General features: G+C 43.6%; 1 protein-coding gene across 1 annotated transcript in view; it reads left to right on the top strand.

Moving 5' to 3' along the window:
• The first annotated feature begins 8,167 nt into the window (after positions 1-8,167).
• Rerg (RAS like estrogen regulated growth inhibitor) overlaps positions 8,168-23,197 on the top strand; it is a 107,833-nt gene continuing 92,803 nt past the window's right edge. The window contains exons 1-2 of the mRNA XM_036182859.1: positions 8,168-8,566; positions 13,800-13,969. Of these exons, the coding sequence (XP_036038752.1) occupies positions 13,909-13,969 (61 nt within the window). The 5' untranslated portion in view covers positions 8,168-8,566; positions 13,800-13,908. The remainder of the gene's footprint in view (positions 8,567-13,799; positions 13,970-23,197) is intronic.

The following is a 23,197-nucleotide window of genomic DNA, read 5'->3' as shown; positions in this document are numbered from 1 at the left end:
GTTTATGAGCGCAGTGGTTCCCTCACACCCACACGACACCATTTCCCTCTGGTTTTCCCCAACATCTGGCTCTTATCTTTCCACACCCCCTCTTACAAAATGGTCTCTGAACCTGTGGCAGAGGGTAACAGAGATTTCCTATTTGTGACTGAGCACTCTGCTCACAGCACTCTCATCAATTGGAACTTTTCTCATTAATCACCATCTGCTGCACAAAGAAAGTTCTTGATGTCTGCGGCTATCCTCATTCATAGGTCTAAAGATAGGAGCTTAGAGGCAGTTTGATACCGTACTCATTTACCAAAATAATAGTAGAAGGTTCCCTTGAGCTTGTATGCTTCCCCAACCATGGGTTCTTTGCTTCAATTTGTTTTTCATATGTTATTTGGGGTACCACAAACTGTCAAAATGTTGAGGTTGTATTTCAAACTTACTGCCGGTTTGTCATACAAAGATCACTCATGCCATCTGAGCACATTAACACACAATCAAACTTACAGTTCCATGTGAGTAGATTTCCTCAAAATTACACATAACATGGCTAAAGTGCTTTTATAAACATAGTGGTTACTAAGTTGAATTTGTGTCCTGTTCCCCTGCCACTTAAAACTGTTCTACTGCCCAGCTAAAAGCCAATACAATCCATAACAATAAGCACTCAGTAATTCTGTCATGAACATCTGATCTCTGGTGATCTGGAAGAATGTGATGGACTCCTGAGTACTAAATGTGAATCAGAGGTTATGGCTCAAAGGTTTTCTCATCAGCAGCTTGCTTGTGTGGCCACGTACAACAGGAGCTAGCTACTCCTTTTTATGTTCTAACTTTAAATTTGTATTTATTATTAGAGAAAAAGAGAACACACCATTTTGGGGAGGAGTCTGTTCTCTCATTCCATAGTAGGAATCTAATAAAGATCACTGTGATTATGACAATCCTGCCTACCATGTGATGAGGACTGCGAAGGATTTCAAGTGAGAGCCTAAGCCAGGGAGACACACAATACTGGCCACAGATTGTGTTTCTCTAAACACATTGGTTTCTGCATTCTTGTGCCCTGGACAGAGAAAGGACAAGGAAGATATCAGCCTTGTCAAAGGTGAAAACAGTCTCAAGGGAGAGGAGCTCATCTAAAATATAAAAGTCTTGACTATAAGGGTCAAGAGCACGAGGTTGTGTGTCCAGCCACAAATTATACATATACACCCCCTTCCTGCCAAGGTTCAGATGCCATCTTAGAAGAGTGGGAAGACTGTTAAAAGCCAGAGGGTGAGGAAGACCAGAGGAAAGCTGTTGTCAGGACATGGAAGGACAGCTGCACTCATAGACTCCAGGAGCTGTGGCCGACTGCACAAGACGCCCCCAAAACAAGCCAGTCAGCACTCTAGCGTGGGATCTGGAAGGGGTGCTCCTGAAGCTCCCTCCCAAGCTACAAATAACTGATGGCTCCTGAGGTGGGGAGAGACAGGTTTTTTTAAAGGGTGTGGCACCTGGTAGTTCAACCATTGATAGCCTCACACCTAGGAGTCGGTGGTTAACAAAATTTGGATTCAGAGTTATTTGAAAATATAAGAAGGTATGACATTGAGAGGAGGTGGGGAAGCAGGGGAATTATGGGAGGAGTAGGGAATGAATATGACCAAAATGCATTATGTGAAGTTCTTAAATAATTCATGAAAATACTATGTTTTTAAGAATAGCACAAGTTTGGGGAGATAACAAAACATATACCATAGTGTAGAATGAAATTGTTTCAAAAACTTGCTCCTTTTTTGTGCTTGATTTTCAGCTGGCACACCTTTCCTCTTATTTCCACCTTCAGTTTGTCTGTCTTTATATCCAAGGTGTTTCTTATGGACAGCACACAGCTACACTATTTTAACCCAGTCTGAAACGTTTGATTTCTTACTTGGAGTTTTTGGTACATTTACATTTACTGTAATTACTGAGGTAAGTGAACACAAGCCTGTCTTGATGTTTTTGCCAAGCTGCTCCCATTGTTTCTTCACTCCTCCTTTAATTAATTAATTAATTAGTTTTCAAATTGAATGTGCAATTGAGGCTTTTCCTGAATATGTGTCTGAGACCACGTGTCATTGTCCCCTCAGAGGCCAGAAGTGAGTGTTGGATCCTCTATAACTGGAGTCACCAACTATTGTGAACTGCCATATGGGTGCTGGGAAAGGGTGCTCTGAACCTCTGAGCCATCTCTTCAGCCCCGTTCCTCATCCCTCTTTTCGTGCTTTGCTTTATGTTCATGAAATGTTTTATCTGCCCCATTTGCTTTCGTTTTTCAGTACTGGGGATTGAACCACATCCACAGGCATGACAGACAGATGCTCTATGGTTGAGTTACATCCCCAGCCTAGTGTTTCTATTTTATGTTTGGATTTTCTAGTATTTTCCTAGAAATAATCAAAATGTATTCTTAAATTATTTGTCTATTTTACATTAATGTTCCTTCTACATCTTAGAGACTTACATCAGTATTACTTTGTGCTGCTTCTTAATGTCATAGGTTTTTACTTACAGGTGTTATTTCATACCCATAAGACATTTTAATGCTGTGACTTTAATTGGTTAATGTTCATTTATTTTGATGTATGTATTGACATTAATTGAAGTGGCTGGTTGTGGCTTAATTCTTTTTCTTCTATTAGGAGTTATAAACTTAAAGAAAAAATTGTTCTGCAAATAATCAGTGAACTCTCCCAAATTGTATTTGAGCAAATGACTTACTTCCGTCCATGTAGAATTCTGGTATGGAACTTTAATGAAGTCACTCTATCCCCTTACATCTTCCACATGTTATGCAGAGATCTTATCATCCACTCTGATCAGTTTTAAGATACTTCCCTGGTTGCTTTGAATACTTTTCTCTCCATATTTATTTCTGTAAGTTGGTCAGGCTGTGTCTCAGTGATGTTTTTCTGTTATCGGCCTGTTTGGTGTTCATGGAGCTTCTTATACTGGAGCATTCCCAGTTCTCAGTAGACTTGCAAAACGTTTGCAAAAATACCTTTTAGCCATTATTTACTGAGATGCCTCCTTGTCTCTCTTTCTCACTTCTTCTCTGAGTAGGACAACGCTTGTGTTAGGCACTAGCATCACAGTCCATATTTCTCATGATGTTCAGGTTTTTCCATTCATTATTTGCCTTTATTGTTTCTTCCAAATGTTTTCTAATATCACATATTTGAATATACTTATTCTTTCTTCTTTTAAAAATTTTAATTTTTTGGTAATTTTATATATGAGTATTGTATTTATTGCATTTCACTAATTTTTTCTTTTAATCCTATATTCCATGGCTAAACTCACCAGACATGCTCTTAATTTGAGGTATTATATTTATAAGGTTTTCACTTAGCCATTTGCATTGTTTCCATTCTGTATCAGTTCCGCTGCTGCTGCTGCTGCTATGATAAGACACCTTGACTAAGGCGACTTGTAGGAGGGAGAGTTTATTCAAATGTCCAGTTCCAAAGCTCTAGTAGTCCATCACCGTCATAGTGGGGGGGGCACAGCAGCAAGCCTGCATGACCATGACCGCTGGAACAGCAGGCTGAGAGTTCAAGTTTTCAACCACAAGCAGGAAGCAGAGAGCCAGTACAGAGCCCTCTAAAGACATACAAAGCCTGCCCCATGTCATACTTATTGCAACAAGGCCACACCTAATTAGCTTCTCTAAACAGTACCACCAACTGGGGATCAAGTTATCAAATTCCTGAGACTATGGGGCAGCATTGCCTTCAAACCAACACAATTCTTTGTTGAGAAGGTCATATAAGTGAGAACATTACTTATGGTTCTTCTGATTTTGGTCCATTCTTTCTCCCATTGTTTTTACCCTCCTTAGACAACCCAGCAACCCTGAAGCTGTATTTAGACTCCAGCTCCAGATCACCTGTCAACCAGCTTCTGTCATGTTAGCTTCTCATCATTGCTGTTTTGTCTTTCGGGCTTTGTTACTGCTCAGCAAATTTTCCTGGATGTGTTGTGGATAGATGTTTATGTGCCCACAAATGTCATACATTGATGCAGTAATTCCCAATGTGAGTGTATTTGGAAAGAGCAAATACTCTCTCAAATGAGCTACATTCCCAGGGTCAATATGATTTCTGATAAAAAGAATAAATCATATAATAAATGTGAAATATATTATTGTATCATTCAGGATTCTATATAGGAGCAGAATGAATATATGTCTATATACATATGTGTGTATATTTATGTATGCATGTAGACTTTTATCTGTATGTATATAGATTTTTAGAATGGCTTACAGGCTGTGATCCAGCTAGTCCAAAAATGGCTGTCTACCAACAGAAGGTCCAAGAATACAGTAGTTCATTCCATGAGGCTGGTTGTCTCAGCTGATCTTCAGTATACACCAGAATCCCAAAGATAGTAGTCTCTAATGCCAATGGAAAAATGAACTTGCCAGCAAGAGCAAGCAGGCAAAGAGAGCAATCTTCTTTCTTCCACGTCATTTATTTAGGTTGCCGGTAGAAGGTCTGGCCCAGAATAAAAGATCTTCCCACTGTAGGCAGATATTTCATTGGGACCATCAGCTCCCCAATAATGACATGGAGACTTATTATTAATTGTGAAAGCTCTGCCAATAGCTTAGGCTTGTTTCTTATAACTTATAGCTCTTATAACTTAAATTAACCCATTTCTATTAATTTACTTCCTGCCTTGTGGCTTTATTACCTCATCACCATACTGCCCATCCTCTGGCTCTGTGTCTCCTGGCATCTCTGGCTTTTTCTTACCAGTGTCCTCTGCCCCCAAAATCCAGCCTATCTATTGGCCATTCAGCTCTTTATTAAACCAATCAGAGTGACACATCTTCACAGTGTACAAAAAGATTTCTCCATAATATCCTACCTTAAAAGATCTGGACTAAAAATGGTCTTCCTATTTCAAATGATTTAACTAAGGGAAAAATCCCTCACAGATGCCGCTAGCTGCTTGGATTTTAGTTAATTCCAGATGTAGTCAAACTGACAACCAAGAACAGCCATCACAACTGTACAAGAAAAGATGATGGTGGGGATCCCTAGAAGCAAAAATAGCTAAGAAAATACGAACAAAAAGAGGCATCCATTGTCAGAGAGGTAGACAGAGGCTTGCTGTAGGGCCTTCTGGGAAGCACTTAATGAGTCATAGTAAAGAGCCAGTAATAGAAAAACCATGATAATAGAGCTCCTAAATGAATTTCTTCCTTTAAATATAGAACTCCATTTAAATGACTTTGAGATTCAGAGCTGTAAGTGAAATGCAAATGATTTGCATCTTGACAACGAGTCAATAATACCCCAGCAAAACCAGAGAGGAGGCAAGGAGATGTGAGAGTACACAAGAAAGCTAGTCTCCCCTCCTTTAAATCGGGAGAAGCCACGTGACACAGAACAAAACTGATACCTGCACAGGCACCATGAAGTCAGAGCCACGTCACGTGATAATTTTGACTGCTCAGGAATTGTAAGGATGGGGAGGTTTGTAACACGTCTCAAGTCCTCTTCTCTTTGCATTCACTTTAATTTGTGGAAATGACATTGTCAGTATAATGGTACTTAACAAATCTTCCAAGAAAACCATGTTCTATGGTACCTGGCCTGATGGCGAGCATCACTATTGTCCCTTGTGTTAACAGTGGCCATTTCTGGATACTATGGTCTTGGGGCCAAGTTTCTACTTCTTTGAATTTCTCCACATGCTTTAATTATTTATAATGAATGTATTTCACAGCTTGACACACAATTTAAGCTTGAATTGTACTGTGTGGTTTTCTTTTCATCTTTTCATTAGGTTAGAAGTTTAGCTTAAGTCTGGAAGCCAGGGAGTATGGATGACAAAGCCTATTTCCAGGGGAGGGACTGCCCAGGAGGCAGGCATCATGGAACCCTATCTGCTCCTGTGACTGATCCACGAGGCAGGTGGCTTAAGGGAGAATGGGCATTTTTGTGGCTTTTGATAAAAGATTCATTCCATAGAACAGAGGACACATGGTCAGTACAGTACAGTAGATGCGCAACTCCAATGGAGCTAGCTCATCTGTGCTGGTCCAGAGTGTCCAGAACTGCAGGTGTGACATTTACACATCCATGTCAACTGCTGTTCTATTCACAGTAACAAGGACAAGAACATGGAGCCAGCCTACACGCCCATTAACAGGAGAATGGATCTTGAAAATGTGAGTACACACACAATGGAATTTTAGTCATCTGTCAAGATAAATGAAATTATGAAACTTGCAGGAAAGTGGATGGCATTGAAAGGATTCTGTCGAGGGAGCTGGCTCGGTCTCAGAAAGATGAAAACCAGGTGTGTCTGTCATTTGTGGGTCCTAACTCCTTATGTTCGTAGGAATGGGAATAATGGATAGTGAGAGGGTCTAGACAAGGGAGCTAGAGAGGAGATCCTGAAAAGGGAGCAGAGGGGTGTTGGAGGGACGCAAGGTCACCTGTGCCGTGAACGTAGAGAGGGATTGGAGGGCACAAAGGAGGGAGAGAAAGTGGAGGGGGGAAGGAACAACAAGAATTTTGCTTGAAGAACACCACCTGATTCTCTGTAGGCTAATACAGTTTTTTGTTTTGTTTTTTTAAAGTTGCAGGGGTGCACACTAAGGCCTTCCTGCATTGAGTGATGATCTCTTTCTCATAAGGACTATCCCTATCCAAGAGAATAGAGAGAAACAGCTTCTGGGACAAGATAATAAAGGATTGTTCACATGAAACCATGCTTGTGGGCCTGTGTCTTCTTCAATAATACCCACTGGATAGGAGTTATGAAATACGAACTCAAACTTAAGTCATTGTAAAATTATACATACATGTATTTATATACATGTATAGTCTAAACTGTATGTTATATGTAAAGTATATATTTGTAGATACTGTCAATACATATCATACATTCATAGACTTTTATTAAATACTGCTCTACAAAACATTATGAGAAAAGAAAGCAGAATGAAACTGATCATATTAATGCTACAAAATATCACACAATTTGAATTTTATAGAATTCTATATTATCTACATAACTGTCTTCTCACTGTAGGCTTTAAGGCAGTCTGTATTCTGAGATGCTGAAATCTCTGTCTCAAATATGGGATCCATTCCTTCAATCCCACACTAGTCAGTTCCTCCTAAACCAGGACACAAGCAATGTAGATGTATCTTGTCTCAAGTGGTCTTCTAAGTTGCATTCATTTGATCATGGTGTGGCAGGCCCTGCAACAGAGGAAGAGCGTGCGCAGACACACACACACACACACACACACACACACACACACACACAGAGAGAGAGAGAGAGAGAGAGAGAGAGAGAGAGAGAGAGAGAGAGAATATTCCCCACTTCTCTGGCCTCTGGAATTTCAAGGTTTAGCAGAAAACTGAGAAACTGGTAGGGTGATGTGAGAAATCCATGGTGGATGAGGTGTGTTAAGCTTTCTCAATGATTTATCTAGACAGCCTACTGAAGGGGACACCTCCCATGACTGTCACAGGTACAACCTCTATGTCTATCCAGCCTGCCTGGCAAGTCCTGCTTTCATGGTGACCTCCCTTCCATGGGGCTTGGTCTCCTCCTGTTGCCTTGATTTCTGTAAGCCACCGGATACCCTAGTAAGAAAGCCCAGATTTGCAATGAGGAAAGAGACACGCATAGACATTTCCTGTTGCTTTGTTCGTGCATAGCACTGTCTCGGAATCTTTTAGCCTCTCTGGAGTTCCCTTTCCCCTGTCAAAGACTGCAATTACAATGGCCTTGCTTACCTCAAGGGAGGTGAATATCAAAGGAGATGAAGGATGTAAGCAGGCCTTGCATAGCTTAGCATAGCATGAATATTAATTATCTTTGTTGGGGTTTGAACACAGTTGGGTAAGACAGGACGCCAAGGTAAATCTTATAAATGCTGGTCTTGCCGAGAGAACTGAGCGCGCTGGGGATTTTGCCATATATACAAACATAAATTGCAGTTGAATTTGGTGTTTATATCTTTCGAAGTATATTTGTTTCCAATCCGGTCCGGATTTTCTTCCGCCTTGGACCACCCCCCCCCCCGCTTCCTCTTGACTATCATGAGAATAACTGAACACATTCCCAAAGCGTATTGACAAGATCCTTTGAAGCAAGGCGTAGAGAACACTGCGTAAGTGATGCTTTTTAATCAAGAAAGAACTTAGCTGGAGCTTGCAGGCCTGGCGCTGAGCTAGGCTGGGTTGTGGGGCGCTTGGCTAGCAGGCTGGTCCAGCAGGGGACGCCCGAGTGCCTCACTGCAGCAACCCGGCGGCGGAGCGCAGCGGCCGGCAGGAACTCGCGTCCTGCCGCAGTCTCTCGGCAGCTAGTCAGCGAGCGAGCGCAAGGGAGGAGACCCCCGCCCGGGCACCACACTTGCAGCCGCGGTAACTCCCACCCGCGATCGCGGCCCTCTGCCTCTCAAACGCCTTCTGCAGCCTGGGTGGGTCAGCGTGAGAGGGCTTTTCGGTCTCCGGGGCCGGACTGCGAACTTGGAGAGGACCGTGGCTCTCTCCCCGGCCTGGAGAGTGAACAGGTGAGTGACACACACGTGTCCAGGTGGCTCCCTGCAGACAGAGTGGTAGTCCCCGAGAGCTCAGCCCCTGGGTTCGTCCTCCAGGTCGCGAGGTCCCTCACCAAAGGCCACTTTGGGGTTCTCAGAGAGGGATGTGACGCCAGCACCAGGCTTGACAGTGAGTCCTGAGCTAAGGGCGTCCTTCTGATGTAGGGGACATCTGCTCCCTGCTGTGGAGCCTGAAATCTGCAAGACCTGAAGTCCACTGTGGGCTTGCTTCTTGCTGCAAACCTGTTGATTTCAGGTTAACGAGATAGCCCTGGGGCTTGCACAGTTACAGCCTCTTTGCTGTGGGTGTTGCGTTGTGATAAGATGAAGGAAAATTCCTAGCAGAGAAACTGAGAAATCTTGATTTCAGGAGAGGTTTGGCCCAGAGGGAAGCGATCTCACTTCCACCATCTGACTGGGCTCATAGCTGCCCTGGAAAGCTGCACTTTGTTTTGTTATTGTTTTTTAGGAAGCCATAAAAACACTAAAATGTAGTTATAAAGATGCCCCCACCCCCCGCAGAGGAAGTGGAAAACACTGACCTTGATACGCACAGTCTGGGAAACGATTTATTGGGAGCAAAACCTTTTGATAAGTAAATAAACAGATGAATGAAGCGTTAGAAATACAAATGTCACATGTCTAACGGAATCCCCACAGGTAGCCACTTGGGTTTGTATACAGTTGTGTGAAGTGAGTTAATGAATGCTTCAGTAGTACCAAATAAAAGAACGCCTTTCTTTCCTTTAATATTTGCTCTAATGACTTTATGCATAGAAAAATGCTCCCTCTTTCATATCCTAAAAATGCAGGTGTGACTTTATGATTGGGAATAATAGGAAGTTGAAAGTCTGTTTGTTTGTTTGTTCTTTGTTTTGCCCCCACTAAAGCCCTCTGCTCTGAGCATGAACTTCTGGCCATGGTAGGAATAGTTCCATGTGTTAGAACCAATGAGTTTTCTCAGATCTGAAGGCTAGAAGGTCTCCAGTTACTAATTCAACAGGAACTTGCCTGTGCGTTACTATGACAACATTTGACACGTTGATGGTTTCTGTCAATTTTTCATGTGGAAATAAAATGTGAAGGCATCTCTGGGGGTCAGTTTTGCATCTTCCCTTTGATTTTTCTAAACATATCATGAGGCTGACAGTAGCCAGCTGGATCTTTATTATGTTACAAAGTGTGGGGGGGTATTAACCCACATAATTTCTCGTTCTGTGAGCTTCACAGGCCAATAGGAGTTACTGAAACATCTGACTTGGTCTTAAAAAAATACATCTGATGGTTACTTTTATGAAGCGTTAAGAGTATAACCACATTTTAGGTATATAGGAATAACACTTTTAGATGAAATAGCAAATCATTTGTGGATGCTCCTCATGTAAACATGCTCTGTTTCAAAGGAATACAAGCCAGCAGCTATTCATAAGTTAAAATATAGCTAACAAATTTAATATGTAAACCTTAAATATAAGGCCTTCTCTTAGTGGACACGTATACATTGACAGATAAGGAATTTGCTTTGTTTTGACACACTCTCTGCTTAGGTGGCCCAAAATAGCCTGAAACTCATGATGTAGCCCAAGCTGGTCTTGGATTCAAGATCCTCCCACTCCAGCCTCCCAAATGCTGGGGTTACAGGCCAGCAACTAAGGAAGTACACACTTTTAGCCAGAAGGATGGGGTCATCATAGAACCCTCATCCAGTGACTGAAGGAAGCAGATACAGAAATCCATGGCCGGGTCTCAGGCAGAGCTCCAGGAGTCCAATCCATTAGAGAGAGGAGGGATTCTATGAGCAAGAGATATTGAGACCATGATTGGAAAAAGCACAGGGACAAATAGCCAAACTAGTGGAAACACACGTACTGTGGACCAGTAGCTGAGGAGCCCCCATGGAAATGGACCAGGCCCTCTGGATAAGCGAGACAGTTGTTCAGCTTGAACTATTTAGGGGGCCCCCAGGCAGTGGGACTGGGACCTGTCCCTAGTGCATGAGCCGGCTTTTTAGAACCTAGGGCCTATGCTGAGACACTTTGTGCAGCCTTGGTGCAGGGAGTAGGGGCTTGGACCTGCCTCAACTGAATCTACCAGGCTGGGCTGACTCCCCATGGGAGACCTTGCCTTGGAGGAGGTGGGAATGGGGGGTGGGGTGAGGGGAATGCTGGGGAGTGGGAGGAGGGGGAATCTGTGGTTGGTATGTAAAATGAATAGAAAATCTCTTAATTAAAAAAAAAAAAGAGTAAGAACAACAACAACAACAACAAAAGGATGGGGTCAGATCTGGAAGATCGTTGAGGATCACTGCAAAGTCCTGGTTCTCATTTCCTGTTTGGAGCTGGAAGGAAAGTCTGGAAGAAGCACTCACCTCTTCTTCCCTGAGAAGCACCCATGCTTTAGAGATGTGCTCATCAAAATGTGTTAGGTCCACATTAATGGCTCAAACACATAAAAAGAGGGATAAGAGGGAACTAGGAACTAACTCCTCTTTGTGGGATATGTGTTCAGAGGGAGTTCTGTTTCCTCTTTCCCTTTCTTAGGCTGTTTAAAAAAATCTGTATATCCAAAGCGCTGGAATGGACCAGATCAGTTAAATTATTTAGGAAACAGATTGTGAGATTGTAGTTGAGAAAGGTTCTGTAGCCCAGGCTAGCCTCAAGTTGGCTATGCAGCTGAGAGTGACCTCGAACTTCTGAACTTCTTCCTAAATTCTGGGATTAAAGGTGTGCACCACCATGCCTAGCATGACTTTACAAACTAGAACAGTGAATGAATTCTGAACACCAGTGCCCCCGAGTTTAACATATATAAAAGTGAGGTTTTGAGTTTATGGCTGAAGAATGGGTGGAGAAGTTAAGACAGTGGAGTCTTAGCCTGTGGGCAAGATGTAAGGCTTCCCATGGTTGGCTGTGCAAGGGGCCACCACAGCGAACACAGAGGGAACTTCTGTCCCGGCAGTTTGTCAGGTTGTATGGCAAGTTGTGAAGAAGGGAACACTGTGTTTTTAGAGTCTTTAAAACAGCACGTGCCTGAGGACAACTGCATGTGGTGATGGGAAGAGGGGAAAGTCAAGAACTTAAGCAAGTTTTTTCATTTGTCCCCTGAAGAATGTGTGAACAGATGGCCCTTGGGTTCCTAGAACGTGGAAGCTTAGAATGGGGAGTGTCCTGAGGGCTGTCAGGCTGCACAGCCAGATCTAAGTGAAAGAAATGCTGTTTTTATGGAGAAGAACCAGCACAGCACAGGCAGAGTTGACAGGGAGACATGCCATAGCCCAATACAATAGGTAAGAAAGTTCTAATTGGAAAAAGCTGACACTACTTACAAAGGAAATAAATGGGTCTCGAACACCTGGAATTGACCAATCGGACACAAAACAGTTGACAGAGGAAAATCTTTGGGCAATAGCTGGGAGATTCCCTTGACTGGTCTACCCAAGGCCTATCCCAAGTTTATACTTCCTCAGTATTAAGAACCCATATGTTGAGCTGATGGTATAACTTGTGGTAGACATGTTTGCTTACCATCATGAATGAGGCTTCAGATTCAATTCGCATCACAGCATAAAATTCAGTTAACAAGAACCCAGATGTCATGACTAAGCGGCAGCCGGTATACAATGAGCAAAGGCACACAATGCCGTGCTGGAACATTAGGACAGTGTGATAAATCAACTTGCCTGAGGTCATCTTTAAAGAGGACTCTGAATACGGAGCACACTTCATACCTTTTGTGTATTAGGGTATCATAGCCAGCAAAACATAGAAGTATTATTTGGATATTATATATTTATTGGCTTTTGAACTATGTGTATCTGTTACATAATTTACCCTGTTGATCTAGTGTGAACTGAGATTTAACCTGGAAATATAAAATTGAATTGTGTGGCAATGGAGTTGACTGAGATGAATGTATATTGTTCATTAAAGAGATCCCAAAGTGCCTCTCCCATCATGTGTATACTGGCTGGTTTTGCCTGTCAACTTGACACAAGCTAGAGTCATCAGAGAGGAAGGAGCCTCAGCTGAGGAAATACCTCCATGAGATCCAGCTGTAAGGCATTTTCTCAATTAGTGATCCCTGGGGGAGGGCCCAGCCTATGGTGAGTGATGCCTTCCCTGGGCTGGTGGTCCTGAGTTCTATAAGAAAGCAGGCTGAACAAGCCAGGGAAAGCAAGCCAGTAAGCAGCTCCCCTCTATGGCCTCTGCATCAGCTCCTGCCTCCAGGTTCCTACTCTGTTTGAGTTCCTGATTTCCTTCAGTGGTAAACAGTAATGAGGAAACATAAACTGAATAAACCCTTTCCTCCCCAACTTGCTTTATGGTCCTGGTGTGTTGTAAGGCAAGAGAAGCCCTAAGACAATGTGTATTTATATGTTGAGGATTTATCAGCAGGTGGTAAATGCATTTATTCACATAGCATTTGTTATCAATTATGCCAAGAAACCATCTATCCATAGAAAGCATAGAAGTGCTTTGAAAGAGTACACTATGTATACACATTTTTAAACCAAACAGTTCTAAATTATTTTTTAAAGATTTATTTTTATTTATGCACTGTGTGTTTGGAGGAGTGTGCACATGAGTGAAGCACCTATGGAGGCCTGAAGAGGACTTCGGATTCCCTGGAGTTACAGGCAGTTGTGAGCCACCCAATGAGGGGGCTGGGAACCAAACTCAGGTTTCCTGAAAGATCCATATTTGCTCTTAAGCACTAACCTATCCCTCCAGCCCCAGCTCTAACTTCTTAAATCCAAACTGTACCTACTGAGTGAGTGGTTTAGAGTGAGTTACTAGAACCTCTCACAGGGCAGTGGGGAAAACCAAGTCAGAAGATGGATAACTTGTGTGGTTTGATGGTCAATGGTAACTGCCAACTTTGGTGGAATTCTGGAAATCACCTGGGAGATGGACTTCTGAGCATAGCTTGATGGCTTTGAGATGGAAAGCTCTACCCACTGTGAGGTGAGCATCAGCATGCCTTCATTCCTTAGTGTCTTCTGGTTGTAGATGTGGCTTGACTTCCTTCCTGCCATGATGGACTACACCTTGAACCGTGCACAACAATAAACCATTTTGCTCTTAAGTTGCTTTTGCCACAATATTTTATCACAGCGACAGGAAAACTAAGGGTGACTGGTATGTACCTGATGTTCCACAGATGTGGATTCATTTCTCACTTAGAATTCCAACTCTTTTCTTTTAAGGATTGTGGACCCTTTTGTAATTGACAATGACGCAGTGAGTCTAAAGGTTGCCACCGAAGCCATCTGCTTACATCCTGAGTCTGAACAGTAAATCCTGTCACCAGCAACCATGGCGAAGAGCGCAGAGGTCAAACTGGCCATATTTGGGAGAGCAGGTGTGGGCAAGTCAGGTGAGGTCCTTCTTATGGTGTTTATAGGATCTGTGAGTTTGTGACAACTTTAGGGATGGGGCAGGTAAGCAGTTAGCATTTTTCATGTTCCACCTGTTGTCCTTCCTCTGTATGTAGAAGGTTTATTTTTTGCAGCCAACTCATGAATTCTGCTTATTTATGACGAAGTAAATTTGCTGATGACGTACAAGGAACTAGGTAGATCATAAACAGCCTGCAAAGAAATCAAATGTGGAAATTTCATAAAATATCTGTTCTCTCCTCGAAATGGAAGATCTCAAGGGGTTGATTATATGTCTCATTTGTTTGTATATTCTCAACAAAATGGTCCAAGGTCAAGCAGATGTTGCGGTCCCAGTAAGTGCTTGTTGATTGAATCTGTTGGTGACAGGGCTGTTTACCTCCCAGTGAATCTCTAGCAGAAGGACACTTGAGAAGTAGGAGCGCAAACTTCTAAGCAAGACAGCTATCTATGGCCAGGCCCCTGGAGTGAATCTAAATTAGCAATTCTGATTAACATCAATAATGTAGAGCCCTCTTTTCTTTGGTGGTGCTAAGGAGGCGAAAGTCAGGACCTTGTCCCTGCTAGGCCATCACTCCATCCCTGAGCAACAGCCCCAGCCCTAGGTTCCTTGAGACAGAGTCTCACAACAGAGACCCAAATCATCTCTTATACCCTATGCTCTAAGTTAAGTGTGTGCTGAAGGAGATGTTCGCCAAATGCTAACACCCCGTGACTTTACCAGTGATGAGGGCTTGCTTGGTGTCTCATGGGAAGGAACCAAGGCCACACAGAGCTTTTGGCTGTCAGCAAGAACACAAACGCCCCTGGTGGGTGTGAGTGGGTGGACAGAAACCTGCCAGGAAATAAACCGGCTAATCCCCACACAGGTAATCTATATGCTTTTAAAGAAACACACACACACACACACACACACACACACACACACACACACGTGCAAGCACACACGCCTTCTATTCTGTGGCCAGCATCCTTCTGTCTTCCGGGCTGTCCCAGCAGTGGTCTGCCCTGCTGTAAGTCCTGTCTCTGCTGGGTTTTCTGAGCTCTGCCTCTTGCAACCTTGCTTCTCCACCGCTGTTCCTGCCTCTGGCAGAATCCAAACAAGGAAAACAGCCAGACAGGCTGAAGATGCCCATGCCCCTCCCCTTTAATCTCCTTCCATTTCCCAACGGCGTGAGAACCTCCATCTGTGGCTGGTAGAAGGATCTGGAGAATGAGGAAACTGCCCCAGGGAGTGTCTCTGGTGGCAGGAATGGGATCTGTGGGATGGGTACAAAGGTGTGTGGGGGTGGAGGGCGGGGGTTGGGGGCAGGGCTGGTGGGAAGACTGTGTTGCTAACAGTAAGAGTCCTTCCTTCCTCCCTCCCCTCCTTTCTTTCTTTCTCCCTTCCTTTCTTCTTTCTTTTTTTTCCTACCTCCAACAGGAGGAACCAGAGGAAGAGTTCTTCCAAGCCTTTCTGCGGGGTTCACAAAGCTGAACACAGGGCTGGCAGGATGGCTGGGAGGGCAGGAGGGCTCGCTGCTCAAGCATGAGGGACCTGCGCTGAATCTCCTCCACTGGTGTAAAAAGCTGGGCGAGGCTAGTGCCATCCCCAGCATTAGCTATAGGTGATGGAGCAGGATTGCCCGGGCTTGCTGGCAGCCTGCCTGGTTCCAGGCTCTGTGAGACTTTCTCAAGGAAGTTAGATAGTGAAAAAACAACACCTAGTGACCTGCTGGAGCCCTCTGCACATCTCACACACCACACATCCCAACACAGATTGCACACACACCACACCCCAAATAAATAAACATCTTAATTTTAGGAATAGTAAAAAGTAAAAATGATATAGACATAAGATGCAGCCTTAGGGAAGAAGTGCCTGGTCTGTGAATGCCCATCCACGGCCATCCTCAGCACCTCAGGATGGACCCGGCCCTCCTATCCAGACTGACCTGACCTGGGCCATCAGTCTCCTTTGTGAGCCTCCAAAGTGATTCCATTACTGTAGCACCTGTCCCATCATTCCCTCCTGATGGGGTTTTCCTTAAGCCCGCCTATCTGTGTCCAGCCATCTTTGTCTTTTCTCAAGTTTAATGAATATGGGCACTGAGTTTCCTGTCTGTTTTGGTCATTCATTATTTAAACATGTTGACCTGCCACTGTCGCTGTTCTGCAGAAACTGCCTCTGCTGAGGTCACGACCCATCAGTTCCCGAGAAAGTGAGTCAACAAACCTGTCATCCTGTGATCCTCTTAGGGTTCTTTTAAGGGCTCCACACAACCCCTCTTCCCCCAAGGCTCCTCCCCGATGGGTCGGGGCATTACCCTCCCTCCTGGCGTTCTGGGCAAGTCTGTTGACCCTAACCAGTTGTGTTCTCCCTGCCTCTGACCTCGGGTCTTCTGAGAGTCTGTGTGATAACTAAGACCCCCAGGTTGTTCCCACTTCCTGTGGGTGGTTCTCCACATCCAGTGGGGCAAAGATGCACCCACTCTAGAGGAGCAACTTTGGATGACCTGAGCTTTCTATTGTTCATATTAAAAGCAGAGGCTGAGACTGCTCATGTCGATCCTTACCAAGTCTGTGCCCTGATGGTGAATAAATAAGTCATTTGGATCCATTTCTCCATGCTCCCTGCTCCCTGAAAACGTTCCTCCCACTGTTCACACAATGTTATAGTGTGTGTGTGTGTGTGTGTGTGTGTGTGTGTGTGTGTGTGTGAGAGAGAGAGAGAGAGAGAGAGAAGGAGAGAGAGAGAGAGAGAGAGAGAGAGAGAGAGAGAGAGAGAGCAAGAGCACATTGCATTTGTGGAGGTCAGAGGGCTATTTGTGAGCCATAGTTCTCTCCTAAAGGAGAGGTTGGAAAGGGGAGTTGAACTCAGGATGTCAAGCTTGGTGGCAAGTGCCTTTACCTACTGAGCCATCCTGCCACCCAGGTTCCCCCACTTCTGTTTCTTCCCATTGCAGTGAAATGACAATGGCAGATGACAACCTGTCTTTGACATAACTTGTCTGTTCTCTAGTCAGACTCTGTTTTCCTATTTCAACACTTGAACGCTTTCTTGAGACCTGCACCACACCCCTCATTGAGAAGGCTGCACAGTCTAGATGGAGGCCTGGGCAACAATCAGTGGAGACAACCACAGACTGATCTATCAGTTCTGAAAACACCATGTAGCAATACTGAGCTCATGTTTACTCTAGTTTCTCAAACTGTCCCTACCTGGTTTCTGCCTGGTCAGGATACGACATAGCCACCCTTCGGCCCTAAAGACTGAATTTGTCTTATAAGTAATCTTTGCTTGCTCCCCCCCACCCCTCAACCTGTGTGTGTGTGTGTGTGTGTGTGTGTGTGTGTGTGTGTGTGTGTGTGCGCGCGCGCGCGCACCCCCATGTGCCTGTGTGCCCATGTGGAGTTCAGACGTCAACCTCAGACATCTTCAGTTGGTAGCTATCTTGTATTTTAAGACAGTTTCTCTTGTTGGCCAGGAGTTTGCCATTTGGCTAGGCTGGCTGGCCAGTGAGCCCAGGGATCTGCCTGTTTCTACCTCCCCAATGCTGGGATTATGCCACCAGGGCACTGTTCTGAGTCTGGAGCCCCCAGGTCTTCCTTTCTTTGCATTCTAAGACTGAATCAGCTGAGCCATTGTGCCAGGCCAACTTTAACTTTTTTAAGTCTGTAAGAAATCATACATACTGGAGTGTACTGTAGTCTGACTTACTCAGGTGCCTCCAGCGCCTAACTGTGATCCTCCCTTGGACCTACACAATCTGATCTTTCTCCAGGTCACTGGAGTACCTCCCAGGGAGCCAGCTTGAGATTCAGGTCTGTAGAGACAGAACATCTCTGATTTGACTTGGTCTGAATTGCTCAAGGGCTTTGATCTCAGTTCCCCCTCTGCTTTCTCACCCACTCACCGATGTATTGTGGAGTATGTAGACCACATTGTCCATGTACTATAAGACATGTATATCAGTCTGAGTCTTGGGCTCTGTGAACTTGGCAGTGTGAGGCAAGTCACTCCTCAATTCTTTAAGTTATGTGCAACACACAGCAGTGCCCATCTCAGTCATCAAGACTGAGTTACTGCAGGCAAGCCTTTTAGTGCAGATCATGGCACGGAGCAGATGTGCATATGTTTGCTCATATTGTTAAGATGGTTCATGTATGCTTTTGATTTCTAAACTCCCTGGTGAATAAATTAAATAAAAAAGAAACATGTATTCTACTGGGTATTTTGTTTTTTCACTGAAAATCAAAAGGCTTAAGTAAGGTAAAACTATACCCTTCCTCAGTAATACCAACATATGATATGCACATGTGCATTACACACAGAGAGGGGCTGGGGGAGAAATAGACAGAGACAGAGAAAGATGAGAGAGAGAGAGAGAGAGAGAGAGAGAGAGAGAGAATCTTTCATGAGTCCAAAGTCTAGTTCATCAATTACAGCTTGGCCACTGATGGTTATAATGATACTTAATGACTTTATATTAAATCATGGGAAAATAATCAGAAATATATTAATTTCACTAATATATTGACATTCTTCCATTTGAAAGTGCTTCTGGTATGAAGTGAAGACTTTCTAATCCCAAGTGATAGATAGGTCTTCTGGGTTTAAGAAAAAATTGGACAGAACTTTCTAGTTGACAGGTTGACCAGGAAATACCAGCAAGGGCACAATGTAGGAATGTGCTAATTACTAGGGAAGACCAATATGGTAAGTGAGGGACGAGGGACGTGTGTATGACAAGCATGTGACAGCATGCACATGGCCTGGTGTAGGGCACAGACTCTTTGCCCAGTCTAATTTCACTTTGCAGGCTTGTCTTTCAAGCTCAGACAGCATGCTGAGCACGGTGGGGTGTGACTCAGTGGAGGCTATGGTTTCCCAGCTTTGCTAGTCTTCTGTCCCAGCAGGGTAAACATTTTCCTCCACTAGCCAATGGTAGACCACAAATAAACATGGCACTCACACCTCCCTCCTGAGTGTCTCAGTCTATATTTTGACAGGCTCCAAGTAATTAAAGCAAAAAGACCTGCCAAAGCCCAGAAGACACCAGACACACACTTTATTAAATGCTTCCTAGATTCACGTTATTCAGATTGTAGCAAGTGTGGGAAGGGTTGATAGAAAAACAACTGAAAATTTAAATTTGGTTTCACAGTTGACACCCTCATTTCAGAACTGAAACACTCTGCACCATCACAAAGTGTATTTCTTGAAAGGGCTAGTCTAGTTGATTGAGTAATGCATCCTCTAATTCAAGCCAACTGATGCACTCATCCGTGCAAGCTTAAATTTGTACACTCAGATTTCTGGACTAGAAACTGGCTGCCAAATCAAAACAGCTTGTGATATTTCCATCCCTTGGCACGGGGGGTGTTTTTCTCTTTCTTGTTCTTGTCTACCACTTTTTACTTTAATGAAACAGCAACACTTTTAGTTTAGTTTAGTTTAGTTTTTGGATATAGGGTCTCATTGTAGCCCAGGCTGGCTTCAAATTCATTATATAGCTGAGGATAACCTTGAACTCTTGATCCTTCTGCCTCTACCTCTCGTGTTCTGGAATGGAAAGTGTGTGCCACCATGCCCAGTGTTATGTGCAGGGCTAGGAAGGAAACCCAGGACTGGATGCGTGCTAAGCATAGACTACACCAAGTGAATCACATCCCCATCTCAGTGATTCTGATTTTAGATGTGATTTTTGGTATACACACTAAACTCTTTGAAAATATGTGTGCACATTATGACCAGAATTACTTGTGAGTCCCATGTACAATCAGGTCAGTCTCCTTAGGTTACCGGGAAGGTTTTGATTTAGCTTAAGTGGCTATATCACACTGATTCTTTGTCTTTCAGACTTGGTTGTGTTTCTACTTGAATGTTGCTTCTTGAACATTGTTGTCAAGGTACTTATGACCAAAGAAAAGAAAGATGTGGGGGCTGGGCAGCTTGTTACTCTCTCATAATCTTTTTAATCTTTTCTGTATTTCACATAAAACGCATGCAGGTTAATGTTAACATATGGTCTAGCTATGTTTGTTATTGCTCAGGAAAATTTAACAAGTTGATTTTTGGCTAAACAACACCGTGGAGGCCTGAAGAGGGCATCGGATCCTCTAGATCTAGAGTTGTGAGCATTTTATCCTCTGCAAGAGTACATGTTCTCTTTATATAACTTTAACCACTCAGCTGTGCCCCCACCTTATGTTTTGAGACAGGGTCTCTCACTGAATTTGGAGACCAAGAATTAGCTAGACCGGTTGGCCAATGAAGTGCCAAGGATTCTCCTGTCTCTGCCCTTAGCTCCCGGCGTCGGGATTACAGGTGTTTGTCCCCACACTTGATTTTTTAAAATGAATGCTAAAGATTCTAACTCTAGTCCTTGTGCTTATGAAGCAAGCACTGTACCCATGGAGCTATCTCCCCAGCCCTTATCTTTTCAAATATTCATCATTCTTTTATGGTGAGAACAGGTAAAATTGTTTTTCAGACACTTTGAGTTATACATAATTAACTTATTAATAAGTTAGTAATAAAGTTACCGTGTTAGTAATAAAATATTAAAGTCATCATGGTGGGCAATATGCCACTAGACTTGTGTCTCCTGAATAAATCAAACGTGGTGCCTTTTGATCAGCACCTCCTCTCTCCCTGTCCCCACCCCTGCCCTGGCCTCCGTAAATGCCATTTGCTTCTGTTTCTGAGTATGGGTTTGGCTCTTCTATGTTTTCCACGAAAATTAGCTGGGACGGCCTTTGTCCTTCTGTGTCTGGCTGTTCTTCCTATGCATAAAGCCCTCTGGTGTCAAAGTTACTGGATGGACAGGATTCCCTGATACTTGTTAGGCTGCAAAGTACTCTGTTATATAAACATCTTTTCTTAATTGACCATTGGTGGCTAGTTAGTTTGGTTGTTTAATATCTTGGTAATTGAGAATAATGCCATAGTGAATTTGTGAGTCTAGTATAGATGAATTTCTAAAATGGTCTTATTAAATAAAAAATGCAGAGCTAAATATAGGGGTGAAAGCCTTAGAGAGATTCAAGGAAACTAGGAAAGCCACAGCTAACCTTACTTACCTCACCAGCTCTGCAGCTTCCAAATGTGAGTTACTTCCTGTCTACCCAGCCTTTATTGCCTTGTTGTTCCGCCCTCTCACTGGCTCTCTTAGCCCAGCTGCCTCACTTCCTTTTCCTACACAGCTCTGTCACTGTCTGTCTGTCTGTACAGACCTCCAGGCCTCTATGGTTGGTACTGGGATTAAAGGCATGTGTCACCACTCTTGGCTTTGTTCCCTAGTGTGGCCTTGAACACACAGAGATCCTGCCTGCTAAGTGACAGGATTAAGAACATGTGCTACCACTGCCTGACTTCTTTGTTTACTTATAATGGCTTCTTTTTCTTCTGATTCTCCAAGAAAGCTTTATTTATCAAAGCACAAATAAAATATCACCACATTTCAGCACAAATAAACTATCACTACAGTGCAGGCATAGATTATATAACCTTAGTGATAATTTTCTAAAAAAATGTCAGTCAAGGTAAAGAAAGGGTAGATTTTCCTGTGTAAGAACTTGCAAGGTGTGTGTGTGTGTGTGTGTGTGTGTGTGTGTGTGTATGTGTGTGTTTGAGCATATATGTAGATATTTCCTTTTGGGGTTTGCTTTTTTGTTGTTGTTGTTGTTGTTGTCATTGTTTATTTTTTGTTTTGTTTTGCTTTGAATGTGATCCCTTTACATAGGCCTGGCTGCTCTGGAACTCATATGCAGACCAGATTGGCCTTGACCTCACAGAGATCTCCCTGCCTCTGCTCCAGCAGGGCTAGGATTAAAGGTGTGAGCCACCACACCTTGCTTCCCTCAAAATGTTACAAGAAATGAAAGCCACTGATGATTCCTGTAGCTAATGGTTAGAAGAACAGTTTTTAAAGGATTAGGCCAAAGGGAGGCATATTGCCTGCAATCAACTTAACTTCTGAGTTGTCAGAGAAGTCTGTGTCTTCCTACATCTACACAGACAAAGAGGTAAGAGAATGAAAATGGATCATTGTTTTATCCATCTGAATGGCACCCAAACAATATTTTCAAGTTACAGGACTCTACTTAGGAATGGATGTATATAAAGCCAGAGTTCTGTATAGGTTCAAGTCATGCGTGGCCATTCTTGCATGCCCAAGCAAGGAAAGTGTGTCAGTTTCTTCTTTCTTTGCTGTGACTCAAAACCTGACCAAAAGCAACCTAAGGGAGGGACCAGCTTTCTTTGGCATCCAGGTTGAGGAGGTGCAGCTCATGATGGCAGGGAAGGCAGGCGGCAGCAGGAGCCTGAGCTAGCTGCAGAGCTCCACCGGAAGTAGGGCGGGACTGTCAGACCCAGGGCCTGCCCACACTGGCCTCACTCTTCCTCCATCCTCCAGTGAGGCTCTCCTACTGGTTCCACGCCTTCCAAATGAGCGCCACACGCTGCTTGCTGACCAAGTGTTCAAACACTCGAGCCTGTGGGGGCAGCAGAAAGGTAGTTATCCTGCAACAGAATGAGGAGGAATTGTGCCTTAAGAGTCTCAGGGAAGGAAAAGCAGCAGGAGCTGAGTGGTGAAGGAACAGCTAAGCACTTTGTCTGCGGCAGCGGTCAATTCCTACCTAGTTAAACTTTCCACCTAAGAAGAATTGTTGCAGTGTCTCATGAAAATAGCTTTCTTTCTTTCTTTCTCTCTTTCTTTCTTTCTTCCTTCCTTCCTTCCTTCCTTCCTTCCTTCCTTCCTTCCTTCCTTCCTTCCTTCCTTCCTTCCTTTCTCTCTCTCTCTCTCTCTCTCTCTCTCTCCCTCCCTCCCTCCCTCCTTTCTTTTCTTTCTTCCTTCCTTCCTTCCTTCCTTCCTTCCTTCTTTCTTTCTTTCTTTCTTTCTTTCTTTCTTTCTTTCTTTCTTTCTTTTTTTTTCTTTTCTTTTTTTATAATAGAGGCAAGAACATGAAAGAGGCAGAAAGATACATTTATGGGAAAACAATACAGGGAAACAAAACTGAATTAAATGATGAACTCTTTTTAAAAGTCCAGAGGACATTTTTCTGTCTTTATTCTAATGTAATATATTATTACATTCAATCCTCCTCTGCTTTGAGCTGCCGGCTACTTCATTCGCTGAACTCCATCTCTGTAGTTAAGTGTCAGGCTTCCGCTGCTTCCGATTGAACTTGACATTTTTTTTCTTTGCTGCTGATGAGGACTA

The sequence above is a fragment of the Onychomys torridus genome, chromosome 3 (genome assembly GCF_903995425.1).
Source record: "Onychomys torridus chromosome 3, mOncTor1.1, whole genome shotgun sequence".
NCBI lineage: Eukaryota > Metazoa > Chordata > Mammalia > Rodentia > Cricetidae > Onychomys > Onychomys torridus.
This window is presented reverse-complemented; position numbering and strand designations above follow the sequence as displayed.